Source organism: Lycium barbarum, chromosome 8 (assembly GCF_019175385.1).
Source record: "Lycium barbarum isolate Lr01 chromosome 8, ASM1917538v2, whole genome shotgun sequence".
Classification (NCBI taxonomy): domain Eukaryota; kingdom Viridiplantae; phylum Streptophyta; class Magnoliopsida; order Solanales; family Solanaceae; genus Lycium; species Lycium barbarum.
Window position 1 is genome coordinate 4,247,942 of NC_083344.1, and position 19,472 is coordinate 4,267,413.

General features: G+C 34.8%; 1 protein-coding gene across 1 annotated transcript; it reads right to left on the reverse strand.

The window, feature by feature from the left end:
* Positions 1 to 2,837: 2,837 nt before the first annotated feature.
* Positions 2,838 to 4,406, reverse strand: LOC132606096 (uncharacterized). The gene has a single exon (XM_060319434.1). It carries the CDS (start codon positions 4,404 to 4,406, stop codon positions 2,838 to 2,840), a length of 1,569 nt encoding a protein of 522 aa, XP_060175417.1.
* Positions 4,407 to 19,472: the final 15,066 nt, after the last annotated feature.

Genomic DNA, 19,472 nt, shown 5'->3' on the forward strand with positions numbered 1-19,472 from the left:
GGCGGGACAAAATTGGGTGTCAACAACTTGTCCCTCTTTGCCTGATAATGATGAAGGAGTTTTCGGGCAAAGACGTTGACTTAGTAGCCTATTTTGTCCCGGCTAGAGGATTATGAAGGACTAAGGGTAAAGAAAATTACGGCCGAACTCCGGTCTCTGAATCGCCTACATATCTCGGGCTGCACGAGAATCAGGCCGTGTGTAGTTCTGGGAAGACTACGACACCTATGACTGGCAACTCACGATTTGATGCGAATCTTCGCAAAAAATATTGTCCCAGTGTCGAGTTATGATGACACTGAGTATTGTGATAGAACTCCGAAAATTGAGTGTGCTGGAATGCGAACAGAAAATTTGAAATTGAAGCCGAGTGTTCGAGGTAGATCATTGACCCTTGTCGGAAGTTTGCTTATCCTTCCCGACGTATTGCCCCAGTTCGCTGCCGAAGAAATAGTTCCACGTTGCGCTAAAGCTCCTGCGAAACTTTAAACTAGATAAAATAGTCAGTAAAAATAAACATTGAAGTAAAGCGATGCAAGTGCGGTGCAATGCGGCTGCGAGCGCACGCAGGAGCATTTGAAAATAATAATAAAACAAGGCAGGTGCGACGCGATGTCTTATGCAGAAATTTTAAAGGGCGGTGCGCAGCCTTATGCAAAAACTACAAAGGGCGGTGCGCAGCCCATGCGAACATGGAAGGCGGTGCACAGCCTTATGCAGAGAATTTAAATGGGGTGGTGCATGGCCCAAGCAGTATATGAATATGGAAATGATGCAAAGGGCGGTGCGCAGCCTTATGCAAAAATTTTAAAAGGGGCGGTGCATGGCCCAGGCAATATATGAAAACGATGCAAAGGGCGGTGCGCAACCCCTGCATCATATGAAAGGTGGTTGAGCCCGAAATGTCCTATTTTAGGGCGGAAGAACCCGGGTATCCTGTTTTAGGGTGGAAGAACCTGATATCCTGTTTTAGGGTGGAAGAACCCGATATCCTATTTTAGGGTGGAAGAACCCAATATCCTATTTTAGGGTGGAAGAACTCAATATCCTATTTTAGGGTGGAAGAACCCGATATTCTATTTTAGGGTGGAAGAACCCGATATCCTATTTTAGGGTGGAAGAACCCGATATCCTATTTTAGGGTGGAAGAACCCAAGCATCCTATTTTAGGGTGGAAGAACCCAATATCCTATTTTAGGGTGGAAGAACCCGATATCCTATTTTAGGGTGGAAGAACCCAATATCCTATTTTAGGGTGGAAGAACCCGATATCCTATTTTAGGGTGGAAGAACCCGATATCCTATTTTAGGGTGGAAGAACCCGATATCCTATTTTAGGGTGGAAGAACCCAAGTATCCTATTTTAGGGTGGAAGAACCCGATATCCTATTTTAGGGTGGAAGAACCCAATATCCTATTTTAGGGTGGAAGAACTCAATATCCTATTTTAGGGTGGAAGAACCCGATATTCTATTTTAGGGTGGAAGAACCCGATATCCTATTTTAGGGTGGAAGAACCCGATATCCTATTTTAGGGTGGAAGAACCCAAGCATCCTATTTTAGGGTGGAAGAACCCAATATCCTATTTTAGGGTGGAAGAACCCGATATCCTATTTTAGGGTGGAAGAACCCGATATCCTATTTTAGGGTGGAAGAACCCGATATCCTATTTTAGGGTGGAAGAACCCGATATCCTATTTTAGGGTGGAAGAACCCAATATCCTATTTTAGGGTGGAAGAACCCAAGTATCCTATTTTAGGGCGGAAGAACCCAAGTATCCTATTTTAGGGTGGAAGAACCCGAATGCTGTGCGTTTGCGAACAATGATGTTGTGCCTTTGCGGGACATTTGAAAGTAATAATGCAATGCAATGCAGGTGCGGTGCTTTTGCAGTGCGGGACATTTAAAAGCAGTAGTGCGTATGCAGTGCGGGAAATTTAAAGCAATAGTGCATATGCAGTGCGTGGTATTTAAAATAGTAGTGCCTGCAGTGCGGGGAGTTTAAAGCAATAGTGCATATGCAGTGCGTGGTATTAAAAAATAATAGTACATGCAGTGCGGTATTAAAAATAATAGTGCATGCAGTGCGGTATTAAAAATAATAGTGCATGCAGTGCGGGGAATTTAAAGCAACAGTGCGTGGTATTTAAAATAGTAGTGCATGCAGTGCGGGGAATTTAAAGCAATAATATTTGTGCGTGTTATAGGAAGATTCCAAACCGCTCGCTGCGCAGTCCCCGCAAAGCTGTAAGCATACTTCAGCTTCCGCAACTGGAAGCCTTGGTGATATTTCACCTTGCTAAAATGTTTCCATGAATAAAATTCCTGCGCTCAAAGAAAATTATGAGTTTCGAAATTTGTGTTGATTTTGAATCATCCTTGAATCACCCTTTGCTTCATGACTTTCGTGAGGTTTTCTTGATGCTAAGATTCGTATGCCGTGCATTATCGTTGAGGAGCAGCTAAAATCAGTTCTGCATTACTCAAAGAAAATTTGTTAGTATAAAAGAAAGTAGTTGCCTTGCGTTGAACATTGAAGCTTTGGCTTTGAATCTGTGCTTCTCGTTGCTATGCCATTGCAGAAATCTGATTATGTGAATATGGCTTGGGATAAGCCGTCTGCAAAATTTCTCCAGTTCAACTTGGGGGGGAAATTGGAATTTTTTTATTTATTGAGACCGGACCCAACATGGGCGCCTACGTATCCTGCTACTAACAGGAATCAGGTCGACCGTAGTTCATTTAAAAAGTCTAGAAAAGATTACAAGATAGCGGCTATTCCTAAAGATGGGCATGTGGAGGATGATATTCTCGAGTGTCGAGATGATGTCCCTATCAGTCGGCTTGACTTGTTGCACGCTTTCTTTTCAAATGCCTTGGTGCCAGTTTCGATGGATCACCCTTAACAACAGTTGTCTTTGTGTTTGCAATATTATCGGCTGAAGGCTCTAGCTGCAGCTTTATCTTGCCACTTTCAATCATGCTTTGAATCTTAAATCTTAGTGCTGGACATTCTTCAATGTCATGTCCTTGGATGTTTGAGTGATAAGCACAACTCTTAGATAAATCAAAGTTTGGCGGTGGATGCTTAGGTATAAATCCCTTCTTTGGATGTAGAATACCCTTAGAACTCAACCTCTTAAATATGTTTGCCAATGGTTCATTTAGAGTAGTGAAGCAAAAAGATTTCCTCTTCTTTTTATGTTGAGAGCTTGATTGTGCTTGGTGAAACCGTCGTTGGTAGCCTTGCTGGGAGTTTTGCTGACGAGGACATTGCATGGTGGCATAAGATTGAAAAATTTGGTGACTTTTATGGCATTGCGCTTGATGCATAGTCGTGGAAGCAAATTGGTTTTCCTTCATTTCACTTTGCAGATTTCCTAGTACCTCCGCTTGGAAGGTTTGGTGAACGGCTTGTGTTGCTGAGCTATCTGTAATTCTCCCTTCTTGAATGGCATTTTCTAGTTCTCTACCAATCCTAATCAAATCAGAGAAGTTGTGTGCACAAGCTCCGAGCAACTTATCATAATATAAGTCTTCCTGAATTTGGATGAAGGTTGAGATCAATTCCCTCTCGGATAATGGAGGATGTATTTTTGAAGCTTCTAACCTCCATCGTATGGCATATTCTTGGAAAGACTCATGTGGCGTTTTCTTTACTCTGAGCAAATCGGCTATGTGCGGATCGCCTCCATTGTTAAACTCGAATTGCTTTACAAATTCGCGGGCCATATCTTCCCACGTAAGCCATTTGCTAAAATCTTGTTTAGTGTACCAAGAGAGTGCTGATCCTGATAAACTTTGAATGAACAATCTCATTCGCATGGCTTCATTATGTCCAATACCAATTAATCTGCTGCAATAGTCCTTTAAATGAGCGACGGGATCTCCCTTCCCATTGAAAGTGTTAAACCTAGGTATTTTGTACCCTGACGGAAGCTCAACGTTTGGATGCACACACAAATCTTCATACTTCAAAATCTGAAAATTCCTTGAACATAGCTCTTCATTAATGACTTTCCTCAAATTGTGGAGTTCTTTTCCCAAATCTTCATGGTAAAGCGACTTGATTTCCTTTCCAGGCCTCCTGTATGGGGATATTGCCAGTTCGTTTTCCTTACTTTTCTCGAATTGAGTGGTGGCTATGGAAAATTGAGGATTAGGAATTATCGCTACTTGATCGGGAGTGTAGGTCGAAGGCATTTGTGGAATGGTATAGGAAGGATTTAAGTGAGGCGAAATGGCTAAGGAAACGTTGCTGGAAGTTGAGGTTGTGTTAGGAAGAAGGCTTAAGGTATTTCCCAGATTCGCTACAATATTTTTTCGAACCACCTTTCCCTTGCTATCGTTTTGTTCTTGCACCAAACTCATGCCGGTGTTGAAAGCTTCAAATCTCTCTGCCATTGTAGCCTCGTCCTTAATGCAGATTCGCAGCCAAAACAATGTTCAATGCCAGACAACCTTTTAAAGAGAAAAGTAAAACTTCATAAACAAATAAAATGTTAGTGCATGAAGTAAAAGCTTCATAAACAATATATATATATATATATATATATCTCTTTTTTTTTTTTTTTTTTTTTGAGTGATCTAATTAGACAGGCTCTAGATTAGAGACGACTTGAGTCATATAAAGGAAACAAATGGACGACAATGAATCATCAGCTATTTTAGCTCTGACGGTTGAGAATGAATCGGAAGAAAGAAAACTGCATTGGAGTAGAACATGCCATTTGAAAAAAGGTTGACTCATATCGAAACGCCAAAGCTTGGTTCTGAGTTAATTCTTACCAATTCCAGCATTTTTTTTTTTTTTTTTTTTTTTAAATTGCCCCAGTTTTAAGATGTTTTGAAAAATGTCTTGGGTTGCATTCCAAAATTGTCCCAGTTTCATGCTCCTTCGTTTGGAGAATATTAAAATTTGTAGTAAATAAGACCGAGCCTTATATAGGCTGCCTACGTATCCTGTATCCGACAGGAAATCAGGTCAAACGTAGTTCGGGTAACATGCAAATAGAAAAAAAAAATCTACCCCAATATGACCGAGTCCCTATGTGGGCTGCCTACGTATCCACCGAGGAATCAGGTCAAGCGTAGTTCGCCTGGTGTGTAAAAGTTTTTTTTTTTTTTTTTTTAATGATGCAAGAGATTAGTTTAGACGAGATCATGATTGATCGGGTGCAAGACAGTTGAATTTAATGTACCCGAGAGTTACGAAGCACTGGCGGGTTGCAAAATGTCAAGGACAAGAGGCCTGTGAGATTGTCCTTCGACTTGCATGCTAGAAATTGAAATTAATAGGTGCGCGAAGATAAATTTTAGCGACCCAGAATGACGCGTTTGACTGAGCGAAGACTCCGCAGAAGCAAGGTACTTGAACAGTCATTCTTGAACAACTTGATGGCAAAAAATTGAACAAATATCGAGAAGTGCCATTTGATAGATTGTACCAATAAATTTGGACATCTACCAATTTAAGAAACGATAAATGCTGAAAATGATAGAATTTGAAAGTAAAAGTTCCATGACGTAAACCGAGTGCAAAATGGATTCTACGAGGCATGGAGCTAACGGGTCAAATGTTCCGTCGTTTGAGACCGAAGATCATACCCGTAAAAGAAGGACACGAAAAGCTCTAGAATTTGCAGTTTGATGCGAGACAAATTGTCCGACACTAATAGATTTGAGTAACTAAGCGAATAACGATAAGAGAATTCCTATTAAAACAGAGTTGGAATGATAAGAGTTAACTTTTAAGGATTTTCAAGGCTAGTTCAGGTATGCGAAAATTAGGAAATTTGCTCCGACGATTAGAAATTTGTCGAGAGTCATGCTAAGAATGCGAATGATCTTAAAGGTGCTCTAGAGTGGCTAAAGTGCGCTAACCGCGGAATAAATAGTTTTTTTTTTTTTTTTTTTTTTTGAAGATGATGCAAAAAATAATTAATGAAACAATATGCAATTATGAGGCAAAGCAAATATGGATTTTACTTTTCTTCCGAAACAAAAATGATGTTAGTAAATATCAAGTAATAACTAAATTCAAATAAAAGCCTGCAAATAAGTTTAAGTAATGAGCTTGGCATCAGGTGATAATCGCAAATAAATTCAAAAGCAAGCATATTGCAAATAAATTCAAGTAAACCACTTAGCAAGCAAGCAAACGCCTTATAACACAAACATTGACAAGACGTCCTAATATGCAGGGATCTCTTTATGCCAGAGGTAGGCCTAACGCGAATTTGAAGGATAAAATATACGATTATATATCATCCCAATGTGCTATTAATTAAAGACCCATACGAAGTTTAAAAATCTTGGTACAAAGAAAATTATTACAACTTGACTTTCATAAGCTAACTAACAATGAGAAAAGTCCTTCGTCATCCTTGAGCCTCTTGGTTGCTTGGATATATTCACCGATCTTTCGTCGATTTTGGATAATGTATGACATAGCCAAAACTCCTCCCGTTTTGATGCCTTCTTTAACACAGATCTCTCTTTGCTCAGCTAAAACTGTATCTAATTCTTGCATGTTGTTCGCATTGTACCGATTTATGGCTACCTGCGTTCACAAACGGTTAGTTCTACCTAAATAGCACATGGTCCACATAACGCACATGTTTATCCTTCAAATCAATGCACATAACGTGATAACTGTCGCTTGGGGTCATAAACCCACTCGGACATTTGGAAGAGGTTAACTAATGGACTTAATACACCTTGGGTATTAAGCCTCCTAGGCTCGTGCATGTCCTTAAAAGGGTTTTGGCTTAGCTCTATCTTAGGCTGACTAAGAGTTGTTTTCCTATGACACAAGGCTCCCCCAAGCGGACAACTTGGGAGTGGAAAGTCCGTGGCCGTCGACTGCACCGCTGATCGACTAAATCCACTAGACCAATCCAACTAAAGGGGTAATTTAGTAGTGCACGGGCGCAAACTGCGAAGCCGCTTTAAGTGTGTGAATATGTGTGAGTTTTCCAGGAGTGGAAGAAATATGAGCGGAATGCCAATTTTAAGGAAAGCAATAACATACATATTACATAGAAAATTTACATAAAAACAATCACTTAAAAGAACATAAAAAAATAAAGAAGCAATAAAGACAAAAAATAAAGAAAACAACCAAACATCCAACAAATTTAATTATTAACCTAAGTTGTTATGGTTAAGAACCTAAAAGTTCCCCAGCGGAGTCGCCAAGCTGTTATACCTCATTTTAACCGGGTTAGAGCGGAGTACAACATATTGGTGATTCCTAAATTGTTTTGTTTTAAGGAGTCGCCACCTAATTGATTTTAAGGTGAATTAGGGCACCTAATTATTAACTAAGGTAAAGCTAGCTAAACCTCCGTTAATAGTCTGCTTAACTAGTGTGATTCTACTAGGTAAGGGTTCTATATTATCCTAAAGGGAAGGAGTTAGGCATCCTTTAGAATCCGTTAACTACGGTTATCCGGCCAAACTTAGGTTAATTAACTAAGATTAAACATGGTGTTTAAATTTTAAGAAAAAAATAGCTTGTAAAATATAGTAATGCTATCTGAACTAATTTATAGGAAAATATAATAACTTGCATGAAAGAAATGCTTTTTTTTAAAAATGAGACTTATAAATGCCGTTAAAACTTTGAATGAAAATAGTGCTGCTATTATAAAATAAGACTCACAAAATATATATATATATATATATATAATAATTTGCCTAAAAGAAGATTTTAAATGCCATTTAAAATAAAATTTATAAAAGTTGATAAGGCTTTAAATAAAGATGCCATCTAGAATGAGATTTGTAGAAAATATAATAATCTGCATAAAAGGAAACTTGAAATGCATTTAAAATAAACTTATAGATGTTGCAAAGATTTTAATGCTATTTAAAATAAAATTTGCACAAAATATATATAAATAGAAGAAAATGCGGATTTATGCAGTGTTTTAATAAATATTTGAAACAACTCGAATGATAAAATATTAATTGATTCTTTTGCAGTTTAAGAGCATAAGCAAAATAAAAAATAGCTAATGTGAATTTTAAATGAAACTTATATTGTATCAATATGATGATATGGAAATGCCAAGACTTATTTTCTTTAAATATGATGGAAAAAGGATTTCCTTTCTTTTTATTAACTTTGTTAATCATGCTTAGCTAAAATGATGTGTGATTGATTCCGAATTTGAAGAGTTATTTATAAAATATACTTGAATTCATTTTTGGCATATCCACCACATTTCCAATTTTAAGATAATAAAGAGACAAAAGGAGTCCTTTGATTTAAAACATGTGCTCGTGCTATTTGAAAAGTTAATTATTCTAATAAAAATAAATATTATAAATACTATGAAAAATTTAACAAAAAGGGAAGAAATCTTAGGTAATTAACTATTGATTTTCCTTAAGTTAACTACCCTTATCCCAAAACTAAACCCACTAATTTACTAGAATTCCTCTAAGTCGAGAAACAAAAGAAAAAAAAAACAAAATAAAAAGAGTTAGTTGCATAATACAAATCAAATGCACAAAATGAAATAAAGGAGCAAAAGGTATTAAAAATGGGCCCAGCCCACTTTAGGGCTGCTGATTGGGCTATTGGTCCAGAAGATTTCATTTTTTTGCTGCGGATGGATTGAATGACGGACGACTCGGGAGAAATTACGTTGGGCTTTTAGCCCAACATCGAATGCGGCAGGGAAACGAGTCTCTCGGACTCGTACGCGAGGTTCATGCAAAGAAATGAAAGAACGAGATTAGTATATGGCCAATGAAGTTAAGCACATAAAAATATAAATTCAAAACAAATCCTTCGATTATATATATATACCATGTATATCCAAGTGTATTTCATGGACATACTTCACTATACATTTATATATAGATTTCAACTGAAATATGCTTGCAACGAACACACAAAATTTGAACAAAACCAAACTGAATATGATAACGTCACGTACATGGGACTACTTTACGAGCAGGTTCACAAGGCAAAAGGGAAAAGAAATTCTTGGGCATGTCATATGGTTCAAACAAAACGAACATACCAATCTACACATACTAACAAACTTGCGGACTAAGCATGATCTGATGAACAGTTGTAAAATCTAAGAGAAACAGGAGGCGAAGATATTTCTTATTCTGAATGAAACATATTCGAGTCGTTATCAATCTTTCTTTCATTTATAACTTCCAGAAAGAATCAGAAACCAAAAATCTGGAAATCCATTTACTTGCAAAGATATAGAAAATTAACACATGACATGATGCTTTAAAGGAAGGTAGCCTTCGAAGATTGATGGTAGTACCTAGGATGGTACCTAGAATAGAACCAAAATTATTTCCAGATCTTAATTTAGCTTGCCAGATTGGATACAAGCGGAATAACTTCTGTATTTTAGGTGAACATTTCCAAATTCAAGCTAAGTCACCCCTTTCCAGATTCAGTCCAAGTGTACAACCCCTTTTCAATGTAAAAGGCAATAGCAGCAATGCAACCAGTAGGAAAAGGTTCCAAATGTTCATGAAATTTCAAATGTTAATCTTTCATTCCCAAGTTACCTTTTGAAAATAACAGTTCTTTGACCTTATTCACAAAGCTATTCTCTTTTGGATATACAAAAATGAGGCACTGCTTCCAGTTATCAGGCTAATTCAAAGAGAAGTAAACTAATAAAGGGAAAGAAAGCAAACAATGGTCATACCATGAAAGACTGTATTCAATTTAAAAGAAACATCAAGGATTAAACCCATAAGCAACTGGCAGATAACAGCAAAGTAAGGAGACAGCCCGAGAATACTATAATAACCTGACTCAGAATTACAATAATCTTAGTGTCCATTTTGAAAGATAAATATAGCCATCGATTGCTTATCTACTCCAAAAGAAATCACTAATCCTTTAAGTATAACAGGTCCAAACTCGAAAATACAGTAGGCATGGAAAGTTGCAACATGATACCAGCAAAACAATTACAGTCCTAGGTATTAGGCAAGAGATCTTGATCAAGTAGGCTACAACATTGCAGATGACTCATCATACGAGTTTAACCACAAAAGACCAACTTAGAATGACGTATGCCGACTGGACTGAATCATGATACAACTAACAATAATAACGTAGCAGTCTCAGGAGACTTCTACACCAAGCAAGATCTACTGACTGTACTAATAATGTGTTAAATCATACTAAATCCATTTTACAAATTATAGATGACTGAAACCAATTAAAAGCGAACAGAAACAGGTACCAATGAATTTCCCAGGGGTTATGCTAAACTACAAAAGACTCAAGTAACCGAAAGATACCAAATACGAGTCCTATTTCAAATTATAGTATGTTAACTCATATTATAATATACTGATAATGATAGTAATATGCTGAAATGAACCTGCTTGTGGATACTTAAAGCATAAAGAAAGAAGGAAACAACATCATTTTAACCTTACGCGTAATTCTCTACAATCTGCTGATACATTTCGATCTTAGCAAAAGAGAAAAAAATACAAATGCTCGGCAATTAACACGAAAATACTACTCATGCTTTCACACATAATTGAAGGTAACTAGACATCCATTTCACAATGAGGGTCAAATTCTGATCAAATGACAGTCGTGAGAGCCAAAATAGACACTAATAAAACAGGGAATTACTGAACTGGGAATTAAACACTGAATAAACATGAATCTCTAGGTATCCTAAACTGTCAAACCGAAATCAAATTGACTAAACAAAAACACGCCTAAGACTATCATGCGATTAAACTGAAAATGAGCCCGCCACGACAACTAGCGTGTATGGACACACACACACTTGTCAAACAATATACTGAAGCCAAACCAAACTAAAAGGGAAGTTATTCACCTCTTCGGAGTGCAGCGAAGTGAGGCGCGAGTCTCCGATCTACGCTCGAATTCAAAACAGGTGCCAAAGGTAAAACCAAATAAAATGATGTGGATTTTTGACTTGATATTGAACAATACAGCGAACAAGAATCAATCTTATCTATGGGGATTTTCTATGATTTTTCGAATTTGGAACCTAATTTCTAGGGGATTGCTGCGACTAAAAACAACTTATCATTGGGGAACTTCATGAATCGAGACAGCCCTAGGTTCTTGGGGTCTTTCATGAACCAGCCCAAAACATCCCCCCTTTTTTACTGGATGATAAAAATGAATACTTATAGGCTGATTTAGGGTTTGAGTTTGAGAGGAGAGGGGACAAAGGCGTGGGGAACAGGGGTAACGTGGGTGTGACAGGGGTAACGTGGGTGTCAGAGGCGTGGTTGTGACAGAGATGTCGGAGGTGAGTGGGGTGTCGATGGGGAGCGTGGGTGTGACAGAGATGTTGGGTGTGGATGCGTGGTGTCGATGGTGAGTGGGGGGTGTTGATGACGAGTGGGGGTGTTGATGATGTCGGCGGAGATGGAGGCGGTGGTGAGGAAGTGGGTGGCGACGGAGAAGAAGGAAAGAGGCGGAGACGATAATGAAGGGAATAAGGGAAACCCTTTTCCCTTATTTTGAACGAAAATGGATCGGGCCTGGTCCATTTGTGGACTAGGTCAATTTTTAGACCGGGTATTAAAAGAATAGGCTAATAAATTAAAACACGGATTATTCCAAAAATTGAGATAAGGGATATGGACTAGTCCAAAAAATATCAGGAGTCAATCGGGCTTTGATTTGGAGTCCGATAAGTCAAAATGCGGACCGAGTGCAAGAAATAGTTCGTATTCGAAATTTGAATAAAAGACCCATTTTGATTAACGATGTACTAAGGGTGCCAGAATATCACCTGGTACGAAAAAATGTGTAATTGTAAAAAGACCCGGATAATAAATTATATGTTGTTGCACTGACCGTGCAATAAAAAATTTTAACGATAAATGAAGCTATCATTTTAAATGCGCGAAAATAAATGCGATGTGCATGCGGGAGTTGATAAAATGCCGAGAAATGCCAGTTTCAATAATACTAAATAGCCGTAGCGAATGACTAGCGGTAATAGTACTGCTAATAATGATAACAATAATGATAATGGTAATAATGATAATGGCGATAAAAATAATAATAGATATAATAATAATAGTAGATAACAAACATTGATAATTAAAATGATAATAATTAATAATAATAATAAAGATGATAATAATTAATAACAAGATAACAATAATAAATAACAATTATTGATAGTGACAAAACGTTAATAAATTAATAATAATAACAATAATAGTGGTAATAATAAGATAATAATGATAATAATAATAATAATGATGATGATAATAATAAATAAATAACAATTATTGATAAAACAATGACAATAATTAATAATAAAATAACGATGATAATGATGATTAATAATTGATAACAAAATAACGCTGATAATAGTGATTAGTAATTAACAATAATAATAATAATGACAATTAGTAATAATGATAATTTAAGAATAATAATAATAGTTATTAATATTAATAATAATGATAATAATAATAGTTGTAACAGAATAATAAAACGTCGTTATTGATAAGAGGCTAATAACTATAGTAAACATAATATATATTATTATTTATTTATTTATTTATTTATTATTTATTATTTATTATTATTATATTTTTTTTATTTGTTTATTTATTTATTTATTTTATTTATTTTTTAATATTAGAAGCGCAAATATGTATTTCGGAGGAGAGGCGGGACAAAATTGGGTGTCAACAGCAATACTGCTAAATAATAATGATAATGGTAATAATGATAATGTTGATGATAATGGTGATAAAAGATAATAATAGATATAATAATAATGGTAAATAACAAACATTGATAATAAATAATAATAATAATTAATAATAATAATAATAATAATAAAGATGATAGAAATTAATAAAAATAAAAATAATAACGATAAATAAGAATTATTGATAAAATAATAATAATAATTAATAATAAAATAACGATGATAATGATGACACATAATTGATAACAAAAAATAACGCTGATAATAATGATTAGTAATTAATAATAATAATACTAATAATAATAAATAATAATGATAATGGAAAAAAATAATAATAATAATGATAATAATAAACTGCAGAAGAATAAATAAAACGTGGGTGTTAATAAAAGACTAATAATTATAGCAAAAACTTAAAATGCATATTTTTTAATTTCTCGAAATACCAGAAGTATAAATAGGTATTTCGGAGGAGATGCGGGACAAAATTAGGTGTCAACAGCATATAGAAAGTAAGGATTTATAAAGTGTTGTCTTGTAATTAATTTAACGATTCTAAACCCGAAAGTGAAATGACGATGAACATTTAAAATTTGTGATAAATTAATATTTGTAATGTTAAAAATAAAAGTAGTGAATATAAATAGCAGTGAAAATAAATTATCTAGCTCGTTAATAAATTTAGACGTCTGAATGAATAGAATTAAATAAAGGAGGGACAAAATTGGGTGTCAACACACGCTATAACAACATTGAGCCAATCTTCAAATTTTATGTGGAAGACTATTTGCAAAGGAGATGGCGCCACTCTTCAAATTTTACTGGAGCATCATTTCTCGGCATTGTAAAAGGTCACAATATGACCACCTCACAAGCTCGCAAAATGTATGTAAAATTTGATAAAGAACAATACTAATCAATTGTATTTTATTGTGCTAACTGTGGCTAAAAATTTTAATATATATGTGAGTGAGAGAGAGAGAGGGAGAGGGAGGGAGCAAATAGGTTGGGGATTATACAACGAAATATTTTTCAATGCAGTGAAAGGGATCAGGAGAAATGGAATCATTTTTTTGCGCGGATTGCCCTTCTTTTGGGGTGGTCTTTAACTCTTGTCCCTCATATTTGTGGTCTTTAAATTTTGTCCTTCGCTTGGAAAGGTGGGCCAATACTTGAGGTTCTGGGTTCGAATTCCCGCTCAGACATAAAATAAAAAAATAATTTCGCAAGGGAGGGCTGGGGGGCGTGTATGCCGAATCTGGCATACACGCCTTAAGGAAAAACTAAAGTTATGCCGGATCCGGCATGACTAAAAGTCTGCCCCATAAGATAGAACTTTTCCTTAAGGCATAGTTTAGTTATGCCTTATGAGGCAGACTTTTAGTTAAGGCATAATAAAAAGTATGCCCCATAAGGCAGAACTTTTCCTTAAGGCATAGACTTTGCCTTATAAGGCAAACTTTTAGTTATGCCTTAAGCAAAAGTTCCGCCTTATGGGGCATACCTTTAGTTATGTCTTATGGGGCACACTTTTAGTTAAGGCATAACTAAAAGTATGTCCTATAAGGCGGAACTTTTCCTTAAGGCATAACTAAAAGTTTGCCTTGAAAGGTAAAAAAAATTAAATATATGCCTCAAGGCAAAGTCTGCATCCTCTGGCAGACTTTTAGTTAAGCATAACTAAAAGTTTGCCGGAGGGGGCAGAGCGAAATTCAAACTCTGTCTTGTGATTTTTTTTATTTTTTTTTTGACTGAGCGGGAATTCGAACCCGAAATCCATGAGTTTTAGGCGAAGGGAAAAAAAAATTAAAGACCACCAATTTGAGGGGCACAAGTTAAAGACCACCCCAAAAAAAAGGGCAATTCGCAAATGGAATTGGGTTTGGTTTCTATGTTTAAGTTGAAAAATGAAGAGCGTGACTGATTGAGATACTTTTTATCTTTATATCTTCTTCTTGATACAATTAAGACAATGAGCTTCCATATGAACCAAAATAATGAACATCCTCCACATAAATTGAGTGGATCTTTGTGGCAGCAAATAATTTTTTGGCACTAAAATATGGAGTTTCTATGAAGACTATTGTAACATCTAAAAGAAAAAGAGTGATCAACTCGATTCCACCTTCTACAAGTATTCTAACCTATTATATTTTTGTATTGTTTTATCCTATACTATCATAGAAAATCATGTTGATCAATTTCATGAAGTGCACTTTTAGTTATTATGTGATAATTGTCTTTTGAGTTATTAAAAAAAAAATGAAAGTTAAAGTCCATTTTATATTTTCAGTGGCCTAAAACAGTTTCACTCTAAACCTTTTTGAATTTTTATTTGCATGATCTTCTCTTTTTCTTAATTAATATCTTTTAAAATTTTGTTTGTATATGAAAATAAGAGTTTTTGAAGTTTAGATATTACTATTATATATAAGAGAGAACAAAAAGACTTTTGTAGTCCTCACAAAATTTTCCCAAAAAATATTAAACTTTTCAATTAATTACTTTTAGGTCCTAACCTTATTTTTTAAAGTCAAATTTATTTTTTGTTCTTATGGTCTACCTATTGGAGCTCGCCTAATCCAGATTCGTGTAGAATAGGGCCCAATCGAGATAGCGCTCCTTACCAAGAATTTTTTCATACCCAGGCTCGACCCCGAAACCTCTGGTTAAGAGAGGAACAACCCCATCCGCTGCACTTTATTTTCCCTGTTACTTTCTTCTATTGATCTTATCTATTAACCTAAAAAATAGTTATTTCTTCGCTAGATATTTTTGCTTCTTGTTGCTCTTTATTTTCTTCGTTTTCATTTGTTGCTTATTATAGATTTTTACATGTAAGCATTTCTTTGACTTAATATTTATACTTTAATGAGCTCATATGTGTTTACCCAGATTAGTAAAAAAATGATTTTCAGATAGTATTAAAAATTATCAAATGATGCCATATAATGTTAAAATAAAGACAATATTATCAGTTAAGATCGGGTTATCTTTAAAGTCTCTTGTTTGGTTAACTAAAATTAATATTTTAAACACAAAATGAGTTTGAAGTAGGGCGGAATTAGAGTGTCAACTACCAATTTAATCGGATTCGGCATCACTTTGGTCCAAATTTTGTATTTGTCTTAAAAGTTCATTAAGTATGTACAAATTAATAATTTAGAACTAAATAACTTAAAAAATTAGCATTCAAAACTCATATATTTCAAATTATGACTTCGCATTAATTTGAAGTAAATAATTGCATCAAAATGAAAGTTCAGATATTAAAAGAGTGAAATGAAAGTTTTGCTATTATATATTGAAAATATACTTATTTGAAGTTTAATCATTACCAATATAAATTCTATTTCCTTAATTAAAATATTATTTTTTATATCTGAAGTTGGTCCCGGACTTAGCACGGGCCTGGTGAAACTAGTTTTACTATTTTTAATATTTCAATTGTAAGGAAGTTGTACTTTTACAATGAATCTTTAAAAATACAATCTAAGTAAATTTTTCACACCGTGGGATTATACTAGGTATGTTATTGTTGTTGTACAATATAAATAAATTTGTGCATAGCCATTATCAAGTACAGTAGATCACACATGGATTCGAAATATATATATATATATATATATATATATATATATATATATATATATATATATATATATATATATATATATATAGATTAGCAATTTTTTTTGTATGTGCTATTTCGGGATCATGAGTTTATAAATTGTATTTTTCTCAGTTAGACTACTTAATTGATTGTTAATCAATTTATATCGTCAAGAGAATAAGGTAAGTGTTACTCACCAACTTTTTGTAAAAGAAACTCTTATAGAAAGTAAGGCTAAAAAGGGATTACTCCATTAGATAAATTATATAACAATATTTAATTTTTCTTCGCGCGGACATATTTACTAGTGAGAAGATATATATAAGGCAAAAATTTGAGTAAAAGAGGCAAAGGTATAAATTGTCAACATAATTATCCACAATTAATCGTAATGAATATTATAAATATTCTACTACGAGGGTGTTTGGATTGACGTTTTTAAAGTAACTTATATGCTAAAAGTCATAAGTTGGGAATACTTAACTTTTAAATTTGACTTATTTTTATACTTTTCTTGCCTAAAAGTAAGTGCTTTTAAGCACTTTTAATATATGTCAAACGCTACAAAAACTATAAAAGAACTTAAAAGTCAATAAACACTTAAAATAAAGCAATTCAAACACAGTCGCTATGTGGGTATATATGGCTTGTCCAAACGGCTCCTAAATTGACAAGTTTACCTTTTATTTTCTTTTTCTCCTATTTTTTACTCCATTGACAGCCATGTCCTTCGAAAATAGGGATAATTGGGTGACTTGTTTTCCCCCAACAATTTGTGAACATCAAATGAAGATACTATCTGGGAAAAGAAAAACACTGTAAATTTGATGACTTTGATAAATTAACTTCCATTTTTTTTTTTTGGTTGTGAAAACTACTTATTCTAAACTGATAAGCGTACCTTTTATTTTCTTTTTCTCCTACTTTTTACTCCATTGACAGCCCTAAACTTTGAAAAATAGGGATAATTGTGTCACTTGGTTTCCCCTAGTAATTTGTGAATGATTAACTTCAAATTAAGATACAATACTATTTTCTTACACTATCTGTGAATTACTCACTCTGCTCAATATTACTTCTCGCTATATTGGTGGTATTATACTGCTCAACTCAAGTATATATTTTCCCCGCTAAAAGTACTTGGTGCCTTGCTACTATCTTGTTACTTTTATTTGTAGTGGATATTGTTCCTCTGGCTTATTATTTTCCAACAATAATCACCATTTGTGATCTAATTTTACAGAAGATTACCACTTGTATTTGCCACTATACAGAGCTTCACTTAGTGGGAATTGGAAGGAAGCAGAACCGTTCTTTAGAGAGAATAATGGGAATAAAGCAAGCAGAGCTGCGCTCAACTCTGAATTACAGACAGCACTCCATATCGCGGTTGGCGCAAAGAATGATAACGCCAAGCATTTCATCGGGCAGTTGGTGGACTCGATACCCCCCCCCCCCCCCCCCCCCCCGTTGGACATGAAAGACATTTATGGGTTTACTCCTCTTCACTGTGCTGCTATATTTGGCAACTTAGACGCAGCTAAAATCCTTGTTGCCCGAGATAAGGATTCGCATAATATTGTTGACAATTATGGGTGGATTCCTCTCTACCATGCAGCTAGGAATGCCTACAAGTCTCCGGATGTGTATAATTATCTCTTGGGTGTCACCACGGTCCGTGATGCTTTTATTGAAGGCTACATTGGCATCAGTCTATTAATCCTGTCCGATAAGTATGGTAAGTACGAGCATATTATCTCTTACGTATATCTCTAATTATTGCAGTTATCCTTCTACGTTTTACGATAATTTATAGTGGCCACCAGGGAGGCTCAATAATATTTGTGGCATAAAGTCAAGCTTTAATTTAAACTTTACTGTCACTCTACATAACCGTACATGAGATTTTCACCTTATACTGCTTCTCGTTCAATTCTTTCAAATTCATTGGATCCTTTTCTGAGTTCAAGAATCCCCCCTTCTTCCACTACGCCCCGAAGAGTAACTAGGACCAATTTAGTCACGTTTTCATGTTCCAATTAAACACTGTCCATTTTTTATTATTCTCAGAGGATAAGATTATTCTCTTTACCAAACATATGCGAATCCAATCACGATCTTATATTCAACTAATATAACAAAATTCATATATACACTTGGAAGTTATTCTTCTAGCTAGCCTTTCAAATACTAAGTTATTGCTAGTAGTTACTTCCCGGTCAATTTCTTCTCGATCGATGAAATATTCAATCCATTTAATATCTCATTGTTGAAACATTATTGATACTAGGTAAGATTTTATTAGTTGTAATATTAAAAATTGTTTCTACTGAGTAAACAATATCTATTGTGAACATTATTTTGTAAGAAATGTAATTCAGTTTTGAAATTGTGTAGTTCGGTATATGCCAAAATAAAAAAGCATTGAACTCGAGTTGTTGGCTTGATTAGCACTTTGTTATGTTGTGCTGCTGACACATTAGTGACTTTACCATCTAGCCCGCCCTGGTGGCCACTAATCATGTGTAGCTAAGTTGTATACATCATCATTGATTCACGTAAAGATTATTACTCCCTCCGTCTTATAATAAATGTCACTTTAATAAAAAATACGCATATTAAGAAACCAATAATGCAATGTGAAGTTTACCAAATTATTCCTATATAATAAAAATAAATTACTTTTACCTTTTGACATTGAGAATCCAACAATACGAAGTTACTATGTGGCTTTTCCAATCATCATTTAGATTTTACTTTATTGTCTAAGGGTAGAATTGAAACAAAACTAGCCAATGTATGTCTTGATTCCTAAGATGACACTTATTATGGGATAAAAAAAAATTGACTAATGTGACATTTGTTATGAGACGGAGGGAGTACTTATGTAATGTGGCCATATTTTTGGGTTAATTAAAAATGTATGCGTTGGACCTTTGTAATTGGCACATGCCTAATACAAATCTCTTGACAGAGAAATTTCCTTGGAGCCAAAGTTTGGCTCATGTGGAGGAGATTATTTTGGTCATATCTCTTTTCTTTTTTACCTAACTTGGAGGCCAAGTTTTTCCCTTATATAAGGAGGGCACTTCTCCTCATTTGGAACACATCAATTTGAGAAGAACTTAG